Genomic DNA, 20,112 nt, shown 5'->3' with positions numbered 1-20,112 from the left:
AGTTTACTGACCAGTCCTTCTCCAAGAGGACCAGTTTGCCCAAAAAAAAAAAAGCTCATGTAAATTAATTCATAAAGTACTGAATGTTAGCACACTCACAGTTTGTGTTTTGGGATGATATGATATGTTAAAATGGCGATATGACTAATTTCCCACTAATTTCTACTCAAGTTTTTTTTAAGAGTCACAGAGCAGAAGCCCCCACCCCCGCCTCCTTTCAATTTAGGATTTCAATACTAAACTACAGACAGTTTCGTCAATTAGTACAAACACTGTCTTGAAATTTATTTTGACAGCATTCACACGGCTCTGCTATAACATTGGCTGTGGGTTTGAAGTTAGTGTCCCTGGGAATATAACACAGCATAATGTTCAGGTTTGCAATCAGAAGAGCTATGACAATCTCTAACGTTGTAATCAAGAGGAAAAAACGTACCTAATTCTGATTTATGAGACAACTGGATCGCACTATGACAACCTCAGTAGGATTTTCTTTACTACTTCTTCTCCTCAAACAAAGATCAAATAAACAACTCTGATCTCATTCGTTGGTGTAAATAGTTTTGGACTTTTACCACAATCCGTGTTTTTTTTGTTTTGTTTTTCACAAAATAAGCACAGAAAAAAAAGTCAGATGCTTTATCATTCAGCACCGAGTGGAAGTCAGAGGATAAAAAAAGAAATAAAAAAAATGTTGTCACTCACATCAGTGAAGCAATAGCATTGAGGAGGAAGTCTGCTCAACCACAATAGGGGAAGTACTAACGAGGATCCATCGCAACGCAAAACCAACCTTCTAAGCATGTGTTTACAAAGCAAAGACTCCATTAACTAATCACACCGCATAGTGAAGAGCCTTTTCACATGGAAAGGCTAAGATTGACAGATTGCTTTAAACTGTATAATGCACTGCACTCATAGCTTAGTAATGTACCAGAACACCTCATTTCTGTGTGAGTACTACCAGACAATCCTTTCTGAGTCCAACCGGTCCAGAAAGAACTGCAGAGTGAGTGAATGCGTCTGATTTCAGCCTGCGTGAAACAATTCGTCTCGACCTTCCAACAATCTCAATGAGAGAATTAGATCTTAGTGGTTCATATCTGATCAACCCACATGACAAAGGAGGTGTGAAGAATCACCAAACCAGGAAAACCTCAATTAACTGTGGTTAAACCACGAATGAAAAACAATCGGAGTGAGCGGTAAGGTACAGGGGAGAAACCAGAGAGTGAGAGAAAAACATGGATGGAGGATAAAAACAATAGAGTTCAAGAGGGAAATGCTCAAATGGCTTTTCATAAGCTGGAGGTGACATGAGACGAGACAACTTCCTTGTTTGGACTTTATAGAAAGAAGGCAGTCGACCAACTGCAGTTCTGTTTTCACATGACACACATTGCAATGATTCTGAAAGCAAAGCGAGCTCTTTTCACCAGGAAAGACCAAATATACCCGACCAAAAGCTTTGGACATATCTGTTTTCAGAATGCATCAGAGCAAAGGCACCCCGTCGACTGACCGAGATCAGTCAAGTGGATTTTCATCTTCAAGGACATTAGCCAAGTATATGAAAGAAAGTTAAAAAAAAAAGCAAATTCAAACGTTTTTTACTACCGAAGAAGATGCTTTTTTTTTTTTTTTTTTTAAGGCGAGCATGAAAGATCAGTGATATGAACTGCAACTTCCTTTGTGTGCCATGGGCGTGTGAAGTACGCCTTCAAATTTAGTTTTTTGCTGTCACATGTGACTGCAGGCTCACGACTCCTCTTAACTCAATTTTGGCTTTACGTAATCTCAGAGTGCATTTTCTACATTTCCGTGCATCTGTTTGACATAGAATCATGAAAAGTCAAAAGAGAGTTTGTCGCTCGTAATAAGTATTAGAACTGCAGCTGAATTTGGGTCTTGTGCTAAATCTATTGTGTGTCAAACCACACACACTTTCACACGCTCACACCGAGGGGCAATTTATATATCGTCAAATGTAGACGTTTGACGCTATAATTAATTTACGAGGATAAATCTTGGCTAATGTTTTTGTGTGTTTTTCATTTCCCATACTCTCAAACTTTCCGTGGAGACTAGTCGGCAATGCCGGCTCTGGCACCGAAACGCCTCTGGTGACCAGTGAGGATGTGGTTGTGAAGGAAGAATTGAACCAAGCTGAGATCATAATGGACATTTGTCAATTCCAGTAGCACTGGTCAAATCTAGTACACACTGGATCTGTTGTAAATGTGGTTATTATGTGCTTTTTCTTTAAAAAAAAATGTATTTATGTTGTGAATATGTTTCCTAATGTGGACAAAATTTAATTGTAATGCTGTGGGTGCTTTCTTTATCTATGTGCAACATGGAGCTACAGTGCTGGATGTTTGCCATCGCTCGTTAATCAAGTTTTATATCTACTTTTTGAAAACACGATGCGCCACTCTTTACCACAATCACAGGAGCTTACAGGAATTTAACGTTACAGCGGCAAGTCATTGTAGACTTTCACTTCCGATGTTGTTCGGATTCCAAGGCTTCAAACCAAAGGTCTAGTTGTCGAACTGAAATCTTTCCTGTGAGGTGATGGCGACTAATATGAGTGTGTTTTTCCTCTTTGGTTGCAATTTGGAGTTTCATATCATGAAAGGACTTCACTTGCAAACCACATCACCACTCCGACAGTCTCAATACACTTTACAGTCATGGTCACTTATGACGTGCTCGCGGCGAACGAAACGCCACGCAGCTCTCTGAAGTCATCGATCGCACGGAGGAGCTGGGAACATTTGTCCTTGTTTGTTTTACACATTTTCATTTCTATTTTGTTGAGTGATTCTCTGAACTTCTCCGCTGTTTGGTTCACTGTTCATGAATATTAGACATGCAATCAGTCATTGAATATTTGAGTGAGACCGAGATGGATTTGTGTAGCACTCTGCTCCATGTTAAGAATACAACAGGAAATGTTTTGTGCATTGGTAACCCGTTTTACACATATTTTCTCATTATTTTTAGTATAAATTTAATATGCCGTGCTTTCCGGACTTCTGAGCGCACCTGGGTATAAGCTGCACCCGCGAAATTTAAAAAGAAAATAAAAGTACATATATAGGCCACACTTGACTGTAAGCCGCAGGTGTCCATGTCGTAACAGGGCAGGAATATTCATCAATTCCCGCAAACCTGTCTTTCATAACCCTGGAAATTCCTGCACACAGCGCCGTGAGTGTGTGTGCGTGTGTGTGTGAGTGTCTGTGAGCCGTCGTCCACCTGCTGCGGAGAAGCGGTAGAGAAAGAGAGAGATACACAATCACAAGGTTTTATCTCTGTTGATAAAGTATTTTATCCTTTTTTTTTTGTGCTGATTGTGATTCTGAGGAGGAAGAGTTCTCAGCCACAGAGTCCAGCAGGACGGCTTCACGTGACGCACCTGAACGCATCACTGAGCCGTCAGCTGCTGGAGTTCCGGACCGAAAGCAGAACAGGACGAGGTCACGAAGAGCAGAAATATCACTTTTAGGGCAAGTTTTAGTAAAGCAGAGGCGCTCAGAATCGCATGTATGCGGAAGTAGAATCTGGCGGCATGAAGCTCGTTAATCCGTAAAAATCCATAAATTAGCCGCGTCATTTTATAACCTGCAGGGTTCAAAGCGTGTGAAAAAAGTGGCGGTTTATAGTCCGGTATAGTATTTGATGAGCCACTTGGAAGTTTGAAAGGGCCATCTCTTTTTAGTGACCCAAGCCTTAAACAGCAGCTAGAACTGACCGCTCACCCATTCGCACACATACTCACGCATCAGTGACATCAGTTGTCGTGCAAGGTACTCGACCTTCCATTACTGGTAGTGGCAAATCTGCAGTGGTGCAAAGGATTGTTCGAGGGACTGTAACACCTTGTCCTTGTCCCGACCCTTTAGCCACTCCGGGTTCAGTGCATTGCTCAATAACACTTCAGCATATGGACAGGAAGAGATAGTGAATCATACCAACAATTTAGGATTTGGTGCAAATGACTCGCTCTATCAACTGAGCCCCTCCCAACCAAACCTTTGTCCTCAATGACAGTATGCAGGCCATGGATGTGTGTGCTCAACTTTTTCTTTTTTTTTTTGTCACAATCAACAAATTGTCGTGTTCTCCTTAAGCAAATACGCAATATTTTGTTCTTGGTTCGAACCTTCGGGCTGTTTCCAGGTTTTCGCTCAGCCTGTGTGATTCATCTTGTGCCTCTCCTGGTGATATTATTTAAAAGGTTTTTCACACTTTATCAACAGGTCAGTTCACGCAAGAGAAGTGAAATGCACTTGTGACTCACCGCACGCTTTGGCCGCAGCAATGCACAGCTCCTCCGCTACATAATCTCCAGGTGGACGTGTGAGGATGTTGTCAGAGCTGCTGCCTCCACCGCCTCCCCCTCCATCCTTTGCCTGGTAGTATAGATGGATGCTCAGGCAGGCAGCGACGACGTCCTCCTTCAGGGTGAGTCTGGTGGCTGAGTCCTGGTCGGGGGGTGGAAGGCCACTGTGAGGCGTTGTGGGTGGCTCCATGTCTTTCAGCAGAATACAGGCCATGTGCTGCTTAAAGAGGCGTCCACCTGTCAGAATAAGAAAAAGGACCTGATATTAATATAATATTGAATGAAAATCACTTATTTGAGTGTGTGGAGTAACTTTCAGTCATAACTCAAAAGTTCATGACCATAGACATGGGTGGGAATGTGGGGAGGCTGGTACAGATCAACTTCCTCTTCAGCGCAGACGTCCAGTACAGCAAATGCATTAACGTGACCCATCTTACGATCCCTCTTCCCGTCACTCATGAATAACACGTCCCCTAACACAGATCAATAACGTTCTATATCAAATCTGCACACCAGTTATAACTTCTGAAAGCTACCCTTTTCTTCATTAGTTGAATAGGCAAAATAGAAAAACAGCATGCACAGAGGTCAAATCAGCTTTTTGTTGAGGCAGTGAAACCAACTTGTTTTTTGTTAAATTCCTAACTGTGATCTGATGTCTGGTTTTGATTCCAGTCTGTGGCAGAGACTACAAAGAAACTGCTTTTGTAAAACATTGTCTGAAATAAATGTGTGTTGGGCTGGGCTAACTATTCTGAAATAATGATAAATTATGTTCAGTTTGAAATGTAATTAGAGTATTGTCATTTTGAAGGCAGACATTGACCGTTTTAATCAGTTTTCGTGAACGTTTTTTTATTCCAAAACTTCTTATGAAACAAGTTAATATGCTAATTGATTCCGTTAGTGTGTGTATGCCTGTGTACTCGTTGTGTGTGCGTGTCTCCCTCCTCTGTTGAGTCCTGTCACTCCTGTGCACCGATTGCTTCCCCGCCGTGTGTCTAATTGCCCTTGTGATTGACCTGACTCACCTTCCAGGGTATAGATTTCCCCCTCTCCTCATGTGCACCCTGTCAGATCGCCTCACTTGCCTCCGCATGCAGACATCCAGCAGTTTCCCGGCGTTCCTTGGATTGTTCATGTGCTCTCTTTCATTGACCTCTGGTGGGGTTTTTTTTTTTTTTTTTGGGACTCGCCCTAGCTGCGCCTTCTTGGACTCCACGGCTTCAGACGTTTGGGACATAAACTTTAAACTCAGGACTTTTGTCTGTATCTAGTTTTGGATTCACACTGATCCTGACAGGCATCGCCTGCTTGAGCTCCACTCTGATGTAAGAAAAATATGAAAAAAAAAAAAAGGGTGGTGTCATCTGCTTTGAATACTCAAAACCACAAAGAAGAAGTGCAAAGACGAGAAAACCAAGATGACAAGAATGAAGTGTGGAAATATCACAGTGACTGACCCAAACAATAATGGAAGCAACCCTTAAAAATCCCTTTAAGAGTTAATACTAATGTGTTTTTGTGTGTATTCAACAAGTAGGTCTTGTTGACATTCAATAGGTAAGTCATTATTTAGCCTGAAAACAGATCTTTGATCTCTGGTACATTCAATATTTTCTCAAGAGTTTTGCATATTGGTTACATTTCAGCACACATACAGGTTTCATTTGGAGTTGTATTGTTTTGACTTGCATCTTCTTAGTTTTGTATTTTTGTGGCAGATGATTCACACCTTCGGTCGAGGGAACACAATAAATGCAGCACAAAAGGGATTATTCTTTGGTTGCATGTAGGCTTCCCATGATATCATTTGACAATACATGAACTCTCCATACATGCATCGGGAAAACACAGCTCTATCAATACGCCGTCAGTGTGTTTACACACCCAAAAGGTTTATCATGGCGTAGGCAGGCCTGCAGGGAGTTGCACCAGTCTTTTCACTGGATCTTATCAGGGTCCTGATGTTAGTTGAGGCCAGAGCTATCAGCTCAGCCACATTGCGCCTTTTTACGGCTGCCCTGTTGCACTTTTTAGTTGCAGCGGCTCCTCTGTGATGGACATGGACAGAGTATTTCCCTGCCAAACAACGGCTGGGTGTCGGTTACAGTTCAGATGAAACTTAATGTTGGATAACTAAGATAAACAACAACTGAAATGCACAAATCTGAATATTTTTCAGTGAAAGTAGAGCCAGATGACGTATGTTGTCTTCCAGACCAGTGGCCTATTTTTAGCAGCAACAAATATTTTACTTATCAATGTTTTTTGGTTTGTTTTTTTACACTAAATTCTTACGCAGGAAGCTGCCATGCACTGACATCTTTGTCTCCGTCAAACCACGTTTTCAGCACAGGGGTCCCAACCAGGAGGGGGTGGCTCCTTTATAAATTCCCCTTCACAGCTCTAAAAACTGAGCAGAATCTCAAACTCCGAGGCAACAGAAACCCACCATAATCCTCCCCGTGTGGCATTTGTGAAAACCCACACTTCACTTGTGACTGTGAGAAAAATCCACACACAGTAAAAACGTGAGAAAGACGCATCCTCCCTTCATAGCAAGGTAGTCTAAAAGCATTATATGACTTGACCTGCATGACTGCTACAACTCCTTCAGGTTCAGCGTTATTTCATTATTTTGTTTATTCTATTTTTTATTTTTTTTTACCAGTAACATTCAATCAGGAAAAAACAATCATCCATCATATTAGTCCCGTCTGATCTCTCAATAAAAAGCGAATTACATCCTGAATAAGTCACTGATCTATCAGAGAAAACCAAATAGTTACCCACAAACATTCACATACACCTATTAAGCACGACTTTTATATCAAGATGGCAGAGGAAAACTGCAGAAACCAGAAGAAGATGCAAACTCCACACCAAAAGAACCAGCCAGTTAACCAGTTTAAACCAGGAACCTTCAAGCTGTGAGGCAACAACCCTAACCTCTAAATCAAGCTGCCCCTTTATCGTGACAACCCCCCCCCCCCCCCCCCCCCCCCCCCGCAATATATTGCTTGGATTAGTACATGGTTGGTGGTTGCAAGGTGACTCATTAGGTTTCATGATCCAAAGTTAATACAAGTAAGTTATGGAAAGCAAAACCTTGTTAAATTGGGAAAGCAAAAACAAAATTGTTGGGTTTTCTTGTTTGTTTTGTTTTTGAATAGAACTGACCCAGCTGATTAAAGCATTTAAAAAAATGTATATTGTATGTGTATGCACTATTCTTTTGCGTCTGCAGGAAGTCTTCAAGCTGCAAAACATCACAATCTTACTAAGAACTCAAAATATCTGGTCATGTGACAAAATAACATAATAATAGCACATACAAAAACCACCAGCGAGCAAGAATGACTTCCGTGAGATATATGAACTAGCAATCTAAAGAAACACAGACAAACATGCAATTCATGTGTGTTCATGTAAAGTACCTTGTCACAGCAAAAATAAATTTGAATAGCCTTAAAAAATTATTGAACTTAAAAGGAAGAAAGAAAATACAGTGTTCTGGATGCAAAGATAACAAAAGCCTACGGCGTCGACTGGTCTGAACATTTGCCGTGTCACTTGGAAGCCAGAGAATTTTGTCATAACAGGCCAGTTAAATAGTCACAATAAACAGTGCGGGGATCACAGACCCCAGGCTCACCTAACTCTGTTGCACTTGGCTTCACACCGAAAGCGCTCAACCTGCATCCAGCTCTATGAAGAACGAGGGGAAAACCCCTTAAAATCCCTCATTGAAAAAGAGCAAAAACGCCAACTGAAACTTTGGGTGTGCAACTTTTCATGGTGCATGGACAAGACACGGAAGGGTATCGCTTTGAATCAGTCTGCTCAGTGGCGCACACCTCAAATCAGACCAGGTAAACACATTTCAGCAGTCATACAGGAGAATGTAGACAGACTTAACCCAGCAGGTCAATACTACACAGCACAACAAATGTACTAAAGACATTAACGGTCTTGGATGAACAGCAGATGTCCCATCTGGAGCAAACACTGTGGAAATGAGAATTCAATCAGTCTGACTGTCCTGTGAACGAATTGTTCTGGTTATGATGAAAAGCTGCTTGCCATTACTGCAGTTGAATAAAGATGATCTTCATTAGGAGGACAGGGCTGTATGGTGGCTGTATGGTACACTAAGCAGAATTTATTCATTGCATTAAACTGTAATCTTACAGCAAGCTGGAGCGGCCAGATATTTCAGATGGTCACATAAGACAGGATGTTTTGGTTCCTTTCAACCCCCAAAACGAACTTAAGAGCACTGACTCAATCAACAAGCACAGTAAACTGAACTTAGACCATACTGATAATAACTAATTGAACTGACACCACAGGAAGGCGTTTTTCTCAGTACAAGTGACAGTCGATCCCCACTGCAGTTCTCTCAACGTGTGCATCGTAAACACTGAGCTCTCCAGGTTCAGGTCACTTTCTGTCAGTCTGTTTTAGCTTTCTCGTGGATTCGCTCAAATGTCCGTCAAATGTCAAAGGCTCATTCAGTGTGTTAGCCAACGTTCTATGTGTCAACACGACACTGTGTCTGTGTTTTAAAACTCAATATATCAACGGCAACCAGGTAACGCCAGGTAGAAAACTTATACTTTGAACAAGTAAAGATCTGAGAGCCCCACAGCGTCTGCACTGTTTATGTCTTTATTGAATTAAGTTTCAATCGTATTTTATTTTATTCGCTCATTACCACATTACTAAACATGAACAGAAACCTGAAGGAGAACCGAGTCCTCTTGCCAGTCGCCACACAAAGTGAACACTAACAGAACTCTGTATTTTTTCTGCTGCTCCACATTTGGACAAACTTAAACAGACTGGATTTATTTGAAGAGTATTATATTAGGAAAATCGCCTGCTGAACAGCAAGGTCTTCAGTCATGTTTACCAATCTGGAACTACTCTCATGTTTCAACCAATAACTTTCATTTGTATCATACCTTGTTTTCTTTTTAAGCTTAGATCTCCATATTGGTTGCCTAAAAAGACTAAAAAGGAAACAATAATCTGGATTGGATCGCTCCATGTAAGATAATAGACACAGTCTCTTAGTAAGCACATAGAAACCAGTTTGCCTGAAGTTACATTAAAGTCCTTCATGTCTGTCTTTACCCACTTCCCACAATCACTGATGCAATAGTGTATTTGTTTTGGCGTGTTTACACTTCCCTAAAGTTGTGCATGCAAGAAAGGCAGACGGAGTATCGTTTTGTGTTCGAATGAGTCTTAATCTGCAGACCAGTTGTGTCGTTTCTTCTGTCTGCTAGTGAGGGAGAGACGGGCACTATACTGTATCTCTCACTACGACACACTGCATGGTAATGCCCTCAGCTAGTGCTCCGGGCTACATACAGGACAACAATCAATGTATTGAAGGAAACATCTCATGAAGTTTACCAAACAGTCTGTCTTTAAACGTCACTCGCTCCGAGACGTCGTGAAACCAGCAGTAACAGGGACCAAGTTGTGGCCCGACTTGCTTGTAAACGCCGAGGGGTCAGTGAAGGAAAGAAAAACAGCATCCAAGTCTGTCTGAGCAGGTTTTACACCGAACCCTCCTCAAGTTCTGCCCCCCGGCCTTCTTCTAAAGTCTCGACGTGTGTTGTTTACACCCGATCATAAACAAAACAAGCAGGCCACAGATTGACGTGACAGAAGGTGCGTAGATGTTTACACTCCTGTACTGAGTATGTTAAAAGGCGGTTTATTAAAAAAGGTATAACACAGTTTGATGGGCCAGGTTCAGTGAAATTAAAATCATTTCATGACTTCAAACACAAAGCAGATGATCCTTGCTGTAAAGACGAGGCTTTTCCTCTGCAAGTTGTTGGATTTTTCTGCCGCATGTGAAGCAAGGACGGATTTGATCCCTAAACGTCACACGGTTGGATGTTACCTTTCTTGGGCGTTCAGACATTCCTGTGATCACAGGCAATATTTTGGCAAAAGAACCCCATGGAAAAACACTGAAGTGTTTCTGCTTCAGAAAACAGTCAAGTCTCCATCACAGCACCTGACCGTGTAGTTTTTCTTTCTTTACTTTTTTTTTGGGGGGGGGGGGGGGGGTTTGTATGTGACCTGAATAAAACTTGCAGACTACCACAATTGATCTCTGCTGCAGGAGTAATGTACTTTCCCCACTTTACGCGTGTGTGTCAGAGGTGGTGACGTTCTTGTAAAGACCCGGATTTCAAAAAACACTCTGACAAATGAATCAACACTACCTTCATACAACTAAATCATGGCTTTGAAAACAATGGAGTCGCGTGTTTTTTTTAAGACATGAAAAGACCAGAGAAGAAAAACAACAGACTAAGACAACCTTTGCAGCGCGTTTATTCCTGAAAACCATCGGCGAATGTAGCCGAAGCCAACACTTTTTGTTATTTCTGTCTGTCCTCCCTCAGCATGTGAGTTTTCTTAACAGGGAGCACAGTCAGAATAAGAATCTGTATTCATGGCATTGCTCAAAGCTTGATTATGGCAAAGGATCAATGCGTCTTTGCCTCGAAACCCTAGAAAACAGAGCCAGCCACATGCAGCTTGAAAAGGAACAATGACTGATTTAAAGAGAAACAAACATCTGGGTCCATCTGTAGGATGAACTTGAATTCAAATGGTAGACCTCGCGGATGCTCGAAAAACACGTGATTCTCCTGACCGAGTGCAAAATAAATGCGTGTGATTATCACGCTGTAAACGTGTGTGGTTGAATATTTGTATAGTGTCATCATTGAATTTGCATCATCAAGTTTTTTTTCGGTCCTAGTGAGAGACATTTAAAAGAACGGCAAAGCGTCCCCTTGAAGGTTTTCCCATATAAGCCAGACACACATACTCAATAGCGATTGGGTTTTTTTTCACGCACAGTTAGAATTCCCTCTAGCTGGCAGGTGCATGAAAAGTTAAGCCTATATTGTTGTTAGTATGAACCTGAGAGAAACTTAAGAAACTGAAAAGCCAATCACAGTAGACAACAAAAAGCACCAGCACACTTATTTTCCAGTTGATAAACTCAACACATTTAAACTGGTGAACACTGGGATGTCAGTCTTTTGTGTATTTTGGACACATTTTGAACCAAAGATGATTAAAACACTTAGTGAAAATGATTGATTTGAAAGCCAAGGATATTAGTTGATAGACAATTTTATGATAAGAGAAAAATTCTGTAATGTAAAGTCATTCCTCTTTGATTCCAAAGACACGATGTATTTGTCAGTGTTCCTGAACATGACAGATTGATGTGAACAAAAATAAATAGCGTGCCTGATTAAACCAGTCTAAGCTTAGTACAAAGCTACCGGCAGTAAGGAATGACGTCAATCACACACACACTGATTTGACTTCTATCTTCCATCTCTTGCTCCGTAAAAGAGATTTAGTTCTCTTAGTCCAACTCATTTGCTAGTTAAAAAGAAAACTACACAGGTAAACTCAACAACAACAACAAAAAAAAAATAATAATCAAATTCATTTCAGGACTATGATGTCACTTTAGTCACCACCACTTGTGGTAATTTCAGAAGATGCTTGCTCTGCAATCCACCGGTTTCATCTAACCGTGCAGTAAACTAAGAGGGAAACCTGAAAATCCCTCTTGGGTCCAAATGACTGTAACTGTCAGTAGAATGATACACAATTCAGAGCATCGGGGATGAAGCCGCAAAAGCACAACAGGTTGAAATTGAAACCTTTGAGTTGGGGAAAACCAATAACGACGCTTTAGGATTGTTATGCAGTCTTTTCTGTTATTCCAATGCGACGGCTCACCATTGACTTATCTGTCTCAAAACTCAGTAGCTCAGTGTACCAAAATGATCCATGTACTGCTCAGGGTAACATAAACACTGTCCTGTTTTGACCCAAAGATTTGGCAACCTGTCACTTGCTCCAAGTCCGGCCAGCAGTGTGTCAATTAACTTCAAAATACACACAATATTCCTTTGGGGCCCATTTTAATGGACATAGCTAGACAGTCAACAAGAGCGCCACCCACGCCAGTCTAATTTCACCCTGTGGGAAGCAGTACACAAATATCTGGCACGTCAATTGAAAAATGCCTCAGGGTTGATAACATGTTCTAGAACCTTCATATCACTGATTATGTTGGTGAAATAGACCCACCAGTCGCAACACAACGTACATCAGTTAAAGTCGAATGCATTCTGACAAAAACACACAGTCAAGAAGGCCAATTAAAGTTTAAACTGACGAAACGGAACGGCGCTTTAAGCGACTTTCGAGATGTTGTCGCTGATGATGAAAGTCAGGCGGTTGAAGTAATAAAGAAAATGATCGACGAGGAAACAAGCAAATACTGGCACGGCAGAGAATCATGGTCAGAAGAGAAACAATCCAGAGGCCAGAGGAGGATGGAAAAACTGGTTCAAGCCGGTAGAAATGATTTATGACGGAGTTGTTGTGTTAGAGTGACGCACATTCACTTCAGCTGCCTACGTCTATTGAATCACGTATGAGACATTGAAAGTAACTCATTTTACTGTTTTATGAAAAATATATTGTCTCCTTTAGAAATTTGGTGGCAGTGGCACATCCATAAAAAGTTGGGACAAGGCTGTGTTCACCATTGTGTTGCATCCTTTCCTCACTTCGGAACACTCTGTCGAGAGAGGACACCAACTGTTTTAAGTTTTGAGGGAAACATTTTGACACACAGTCCAGGTTTTGATCACAACCTGCCGAGTCAATATTCTATTCTTGATGCATTTGGAGGACATGTGAAACAGTCTGCTTCAGAGCTCGCCACAAGAGATCTGATCACCCAGGACGCCTGTTAATGCCGGGTGTCAACGGACCCTCGGAGTCACTAATCAACCTCAAACACATGTTTTTTATTAGTGTCAGGAGGAACTTACCAGCATGAAGCCCTACAAGCAGAGAGCATGCAGACTCCTCAAAAGTCACATTCCCAGAATCGAAAGAGAAAATGTCACCACTAAATCCCTGACTCAATGTCATTAGATTTAATTCACTGGAAAAACACTCCTACAGCCATTTCTTGTTTTATCAGTACTTAAATGCAGTCCGAGCTCTCAGCTCACAGAGACCACTCTGAGTCCACTTCGGGAGCATTTCTGAGTGGAGTGTAGATGTTCTTCCTGGGCGAACACGCATTCCCCCACAAGGTTTCTTCTTACAGTCCAAAAACAAGTTTTTAAAGTGAACTGGTCACAAATGTGTGGATGTGAGCATCGGTATCTGTCTATCTGTGTTTGCCCTGTGATGGACCGGTGACCTGTCCTGGGTGTTTCCTGCCTTCCGCCATAGTCAGCTGGGATTGGCTCCGGCACCCTGTGTCCCTGAACGGTTCAAAGCAGCATGGGAGATGGATCAATGGGTTACTTACATTGTCTTTTTGTTGCTCCTGCACTTTTTGAGCAATGACGGCATGAGAATTATAAACCAAACCCAGTCCCATCACGTTGAATTTGAGCTGCATGATTATACGGTTCAACTAAAACTTTTTTATCCTCACTATTGAGATGACAGGCAGGGAATTGTGCCTGGCGCGCGGGCGCGCGCACACACACACACACACACACGCGCACACACACACACAGACACGTAACTTACTCTGCTCGCTGTGACTGCAGAAGTTTCCTAAAGTCAACGGAGGTGGTCGTCCGGTCTGTAGTCCAACTCCGCTGCAATCTACCAACTGAAGCGCCTCCGCTTTGTTTCTGCGCCGTCAACAGCAGCCATCCTGTAGATCTTCACATTTCTCTTTGCTCTAAACTTTTCTTTTCACTCCCAGCAGCTCCTCAATTTCATCCCGACATGACTACTTTCGGCTAAAACAAACAAACAAACAAACAAGCAAACAAACAGTCTCCACTCCGGCGCGCTCCCGTTGGGCGCAGTGAAGGAGGCGATAGTGAGGATGATGATGGTGTGATGAGGGCGGAGCAGGATGCCTCCAAACCGCTTCAGAGTCACTTTTTTTTCTTCTTCTTCTTCCTTCGCCGCGTTTACTCTTCTTCCGCGTCCGACACGGAAGACTCTCCTCCACATGATCTCAGTACCTTTAAATGACATCATCTGTGGTCAAATGTTACTCAACAAGGTGTTATTTACTACCTGCTCACTCCACAGAGCACACTGTGCTCATTAATCATCTGTTTCTCCTTTAGCAGTTTATTTAACAGTCGTGTATTGAGCCCTTTAAGTGAATAGCGGCGTCAAAAAAAAAAAAAGAAAAAAAAAGAAAGAAGCTTCTTGAACAAGCATCAGAAAAGAAATCATAATTTAAAACACATGTAAAGTTGCAAATCTAATCATCAGAATGCACTTCGAAAGTAGAGGACATATAATATAATAACACAATAGTGTAATAAGTCTTCATGTTGAACAGTCTGATATTTTCATGTAGACTGCTCCAAAATGACAAGATCTGTGTCTGTTTGACTTTTATAGCAACGTAGAACTTTCACATGCTTTCTAAATTAGAATAACTCAATAAATTCTTATCTTGGAAGCCACCTTCAGGGGGAAAAAAAAACAAATTTTTGCAGACTACTACACACAATGTATTGAGCATTGTATCACAATTCTGTGTCTGTACAGCATAACAACAAGTTTCAAAAGTCAATTAACAAGAATGGCCCCATAAAGCCTCACTAAGTTCATGTTTAACAAATTGTGCGGCAAATGCTTTGTTTGGTTGTTTTTTTGAGAGGGGGCATTATCAGTTCTAGGGTCTTCCCAGGTCATATAAAATATGAAAGCATATTTTTATATTCCAAAAAGATACGTTCCCAGGTACTTTTGAACAGGCATATTAAGACAAGACAAGACAATCCTTGCCCCATTGGAAAAATTTGCATTGTTGCAGCACCAAAAAGGACAGTAAAGAAAGAGTAGCAACATAATACGAACAATAATAATAATATTAAAAACATTAACAATCACATAAAAACAAGACAATAAGTATGACAATCGTTTACGTTATCGTATGATACTGTTGGTCGTGATTTGAAATATAATCTACTAGAGATTCTAATATTACACAGAATAAATGAATAATATATATTCCACACTGTGTGCCTTACTTATTTCGGTCATACAGTGAAATCCCTTTTTTTTTCATAACTGAATTCATATGTCTGTTTTCCCTTCAAAACCACGTGTCCATCTGGGCTTTTATGCTCAGAGAAACGCTGCCACCGCGTGGTTGATATAGAGTACTGCATGAAGGGCGAAACTTCTCTTGTGGCGTCTCAGCACTACTGGATGAGAAAATCTGCGTGCACTGCACACACACACACACACACACACACACACACACACACACACACACACACACACACACACACACACACACACACACACACACACACGCACGCACGCACGCACACACACACACACACACATTCCATGTCTAACATAGTCAGCAGAAGGGAGGAAGTTGGATGAGCCTCTGCTTTGCAGAGCAGAGATGCACCTCATCCTCTTGCAGATGAAGAATTATTTTCATTTTTGCAATCAACCTTTTTCACCCTTTGGATACATGATCACGGGATGAGCCGGCAGTATAAGGTGAGGCTGGATAAACAGTTCTATTATCATTCTGTTACTCGTTAATATTTCACAGATTGTACAATGTGGGTTTATTTTAGATATTAAAGAACATATTAGCCTCATGATGGCTATTATAGGAGGATGTTGAAATTTAATGAGACGCTCCAGCCATTCTAATACTTTTATCACATTCGAAATCCACATCTACAATTTACTATGAGATAATATAGTCATTTCCACAGCTCAGCCTCCATTTCTATTTACACTATATTGAACTATTCTTGTTTTTCCAGGTTAACCATCATGTCAAGCTCCTCTGGCACGCTGCAGTTTATCTTACCGACCCACAGGAACGCTGTCCTCAGCAAGATGAACCTGCTGAGAGAAAAGCATCACTTCTGTGATGTCACTCTCATCCTTGGGGGTCCACAGGGCTCCGTTGTCCAGCCTGTCTTTTTCCAAGGTCACAAAGTTGTGCTTGCAGCATCCTCAGACTTCCTTCGGGACCAGTTTCTGCTCCATGAAGGCCAGGCGGAGCTGAGTGTGGGTGTAGTTTCCGACGTGAACGTTGCTCAGGTGCTGCTCCTGACCTGCTACACTGGGTTTCTACAGGTACAGCATAAATATCTATGCATATTTTTTTGATCCGGAGCAGAAGCTATATATCGGAATAGTTTATTTCAGTTATAAAATGTGAGTAAGATGTTATCAAAAGTAAGATCATTGCTCCAGAGCTGATTTTATTGTTCCATTTATTAATTCACGGCAGGTTCCTTTTAAAGAGCTGGTGAGCTACCTGACTGCTGCCAGTGCCCTCCAGATGAGTCAGGTGGTGGAAAAGTGTTCCCAGGCTGTCTCCCAGTACCTCAGCCCCATCCTGGCTTTCTTGAAATTAGAGGGACCTTCAGAACAAAAGGAAATCCAGCAGCTAAACAGGAGCCGGCCTGGCAACAGCATCGAAACAGCAGAGGAAAAGGATGCAGCCGAGCCCAACGCGAGCATCCAGGGCACAAATATGCAAGATAGGGGAGCAGATGTGACTCGGTCCAATTTAGGAGTCTGCCAAGAAGGCAACGTGGATGGTCAAAGTGTGTCAGAGGTCAGAGAAGATACAGCAAGAGTGAAAGTTGAAGGAGCTATAGCTCAAGAAGAAGCAGCATGTTGTTTTAACACCCTGGAGTCAGAGGAAATTGAAGGCATTCACCCTTTGCAAACAAGCAACACATTGTTTCATGTTCATCCCACTGCGGGTACTCTCAAGTGTGAGCTGCACCCTCCAGCCATTTTCCACGACCTTATTCCCCCCGCAGTCAGTATGAGTTCTGTATCTGCAGGCAATGTAGATCTGGTGGAGAGTTCTCCCAACTATCCGGAAGCAGAAGAGGAAAATCTCTATATGTCAGTGGCTCAGGTGCAACAACGTAAAAAAGAAAGGATTTCTGATCTATTCTGCCAAAGTCCCATTGCTGCAGAGGGCACAGAGGACTCGTACAGTGCATTTGTTCAGAGGCCATACCTGTGCAGGCGGTGTGACAAAGTCTTCCAGCACTTTAGGAGCTATGTGAGTCACCTGAGGGAGCACAGACAGATTTCCTGTTTGGTCTGTGGGAAAGATTTCTCTCAAAAAAGCCACCTGCTGCACCACATAAGCATCCACACTGGCATGAAGCCTTTCAGATGCCCGCTGTGCCACAAGACATTCATCCAGAGGACCACCCTGCAAGACCACCTCAACCTGCACACAGGGGGCAGGTCCCAGAAGAATAGCCACAGAGACGCGCTGCTGACTCACAAATCAGGCCTCTATTGCTCCACTAGGGAGCGTCACAGAGAGAGTAGTCAGCAAAATGTGCTTGATAAGGCTCTAGGCTGTCAGTAAAGCTAAACTCTTTGCTTTCTATGTGCAATTGCACTCAGCAATGGTACTGAGGTCTTTGTTTTTGGTGGGGGGTGGGGGTTGGGGGGGTTAGCTGGAGCCAATGGGCGGAGCAGGGTACATCCTGGACAGGCCGTCTGTCCATTACAGGGAAAACACAGAGAGACACACAGACACACACACTCACATCCACAGCTACATGCAATTTTATATTCACCATTCAATCTCAAATACTCTAGTTTAGACAGTTGGAATCACTTAGAAACCGATGAACACATAGGGGTATGCATACAAACTCTGCACACAAAGGTCCAGAGAGCCAGGACCGGAGCTGTGGGATCTTCTAACTGTGAGATAAGAGCGTAAACCACTGTACCACCACGCAGTCCGAAAATAGTTGATTGCAATCTACCGTCACAATCCTGCTTTTCAGATCAAGAAAGGATTAAGAAAAAAATGTGTGGCATAATGACATAAACTCAATTTTGATGTCATTTAGGCAGCATTGAGTTGCTGATGTAAACATTCTAAATGTTCCACAGAAAAGCCCTGAAAATTGGCTTTACAGTTAACTTAAAACCATGCTCTATAAAAATGCATAAATTAGAACTGTTATATTCTTTTAAAGGGGACATATCATGCTAAATCCACTTTTTTAGCCCTTAAATGCATTTTGTTGTATATTTAGAGTGTTTAGAAGTACAGAAAAGTTCAAAGTAGTCTCTTCAGGTGCTCCGTTGATATCTTTATATTCTGTTTTGGTCATATTTTGCGATCGGTTTCGATTTTTCTATTCTCTATTACGTTTTTTGAACAATGACGTCACAGTATTCTCAGCGGAACTGCCAAATTAGGACATCGACATTTCGAGCAATCCGCCATTTTTGTTTCTCGCTGCGATTTTGTAGTCCAACCGAAGTTACGAGAGGATAAGTCGAAATGTTCGGTTGTTGGATGTAGTCACCCACAAGTTTCGTTACACCGTCTCCCAGCATCAGAACCTTTTCGAAGTGCCTGGTTGAGTTTTATTTTTCACAGAAATGTACCCACATGTGTGGGTATGGTCATTTTTGTGTGCGCGAATCACTTTAAGGACGACTGCTTCAGCAACCTCCGCCAGTATAAAGAAGGATTTGCCGAAAGACTTGGTCTGATTGAGCGGTCAGTTCCTTCTATCTATGGAGACGACGAACAGAGCACTTCGGTAAGCTGTATATAACGCTAAAAAGTGTGATGATAAGACGTCCCTGTCATTGTTTTGTTAGCATTAGCAGTTGCACCGTCTTCATATGTTAGCGCTGTGTGCTCGTTTTAGATTATAATGTAACTTCTGTGTTAAATAGTCGTTGTAATACAGGCAGTATTGTAGTAGTGGGCATGGATGGAGAAGTTAGTGTAAATATAGTAACACACCATTGCGTTACATCCATATGAAGACGTTGTTCTTCAGGTGCATCATCGTCATTTTCATCTCGCTCCGCCGGGTCCGACTCTGGCTCCAACATGTATGGCTGGATGGACAAATCTTCCCTTGTTGACATTTTGTAAATAATGTGTGAATATAAAGTTTCTGCGCCGCTAGATAATTGTATCTGTTCTATCAAACTACAAAGATGGCCGAACAGGGTGACGTTGAACCGAGTGTCACCTCTGCAACCTGGAGAGGAGGCGGGGTATGAAGTGTCTCATTTGCATTTGAAGAGACCGCCCCAAAACGAGTTGCTCTCAGAAGCGCATCAGAAAAGGGGTTGAAAAGGGGCCTGTGGAGCTATAATAATGAGGAATTCAGACCCAAGCATTGCAGTTTCGCGTTGTATAGACCACAACTGTATGATTTATATGTAAAAAGGAAGGATTTAAAAGCATGATATGTCTCCTTTAATGTTTAAGGCTTTGATCAAAAATCAGTGCCTCTCCTTCATAAAGACAGAGACGTGTTTGGATTGCGACACCTGATATACAGTATATGAGACTGCAATACAAATAAGTGGAACAAGAAATGTAAAAATGTTATTCTCTTGTGAACACGGTCACGCAGAGGGGTGGGATACAATGGAAATTGCTGCTTCAATGCCAGAATGCGTTAATAAAGAAAATGCTTGGTGAATAGGCTGTAAAAATCACAGCAATTATTGTGACAGATTCAAAAGAAATACCGGCGTTCATAGCAAAAATGAAAAGGCTTTTACTGCGTTCCCGTGAAAGTTATTTACTGCATTAGCCGATCGCTCGCCGCAGACATTACTTCACCATTTGACCTGTCTGAAATTGTGTGCAGTTCGCTGAGCATGAATCTGTGAGTGAGTGGGTT

At 42.0% G+C, this 20,112-nt stretch overlaps 2 protein-coding genes across 2 annotated transcripts in view; one reads left to right on the top strand and one right to left on the bottom strand.

The window, feature by feature from the left end:
- Positions 1-14,302, bottom strand: part of jak2a (Janus kinase 2a) — a 29,982-nt gene extending 15,680 nt beyond the window's left edge. The window contains exons 1-2 of the mRNA XM_080477109.1: positions 13,982-14,302; positions 4,310-4,588 (exon numbers count right to left, since the gene is read on the bottom strand). Of these exons, the coding sequence (XP_080333235.1) occupies positions 4,310-4,565 (256 nt within the window). The 5' untranslated portion in view covers positions 4,566-4,588; positions 13,982-14,302. The remainder of the gene's footprint in view (positions 1-4,309; positions 4,589-13,981) is intronic.
- A 1,926-nt stretch (positions 14,303-16,228) lies between these two features.
- Positions 16,229-17,804, top strand: LOC308118273 (zinc finger and BTB domain-containing protein 6-like; the record flags this gene model as incomplete). Its single annotated transcript, XM_080477623.1, has 2 exons — positions 16,229-16,537; positions 16,695-17,804. 2 exons carry the CDS (start codon positions 16,229-16,231, stop codon positions 17,802-17,804), a joined length of 1,419 nt encoding a protein of 472 aa, XP_080333749.1.
- Between the last annotated feature and the right edge of the window lie 2,308 nt (positions 17,805-20,112).

The sequence above is a fragment of the Lipophrys pholis genome, assembly GCF_963383615.2.
Source record: "Lipophrys pholis genome assembly, chromosome: 12".
Lineage (NCBI taxonomy): Eukaryota > Metazoa > Chordata > Actinopteri > Blenniiformes > Blenniidae > Lipophrys > Lipophrys pholis.
Note: the sequence above shows the minus strand (reverse complement) of the source record. Positions and strands in the feature narration are given on the sequence as shown.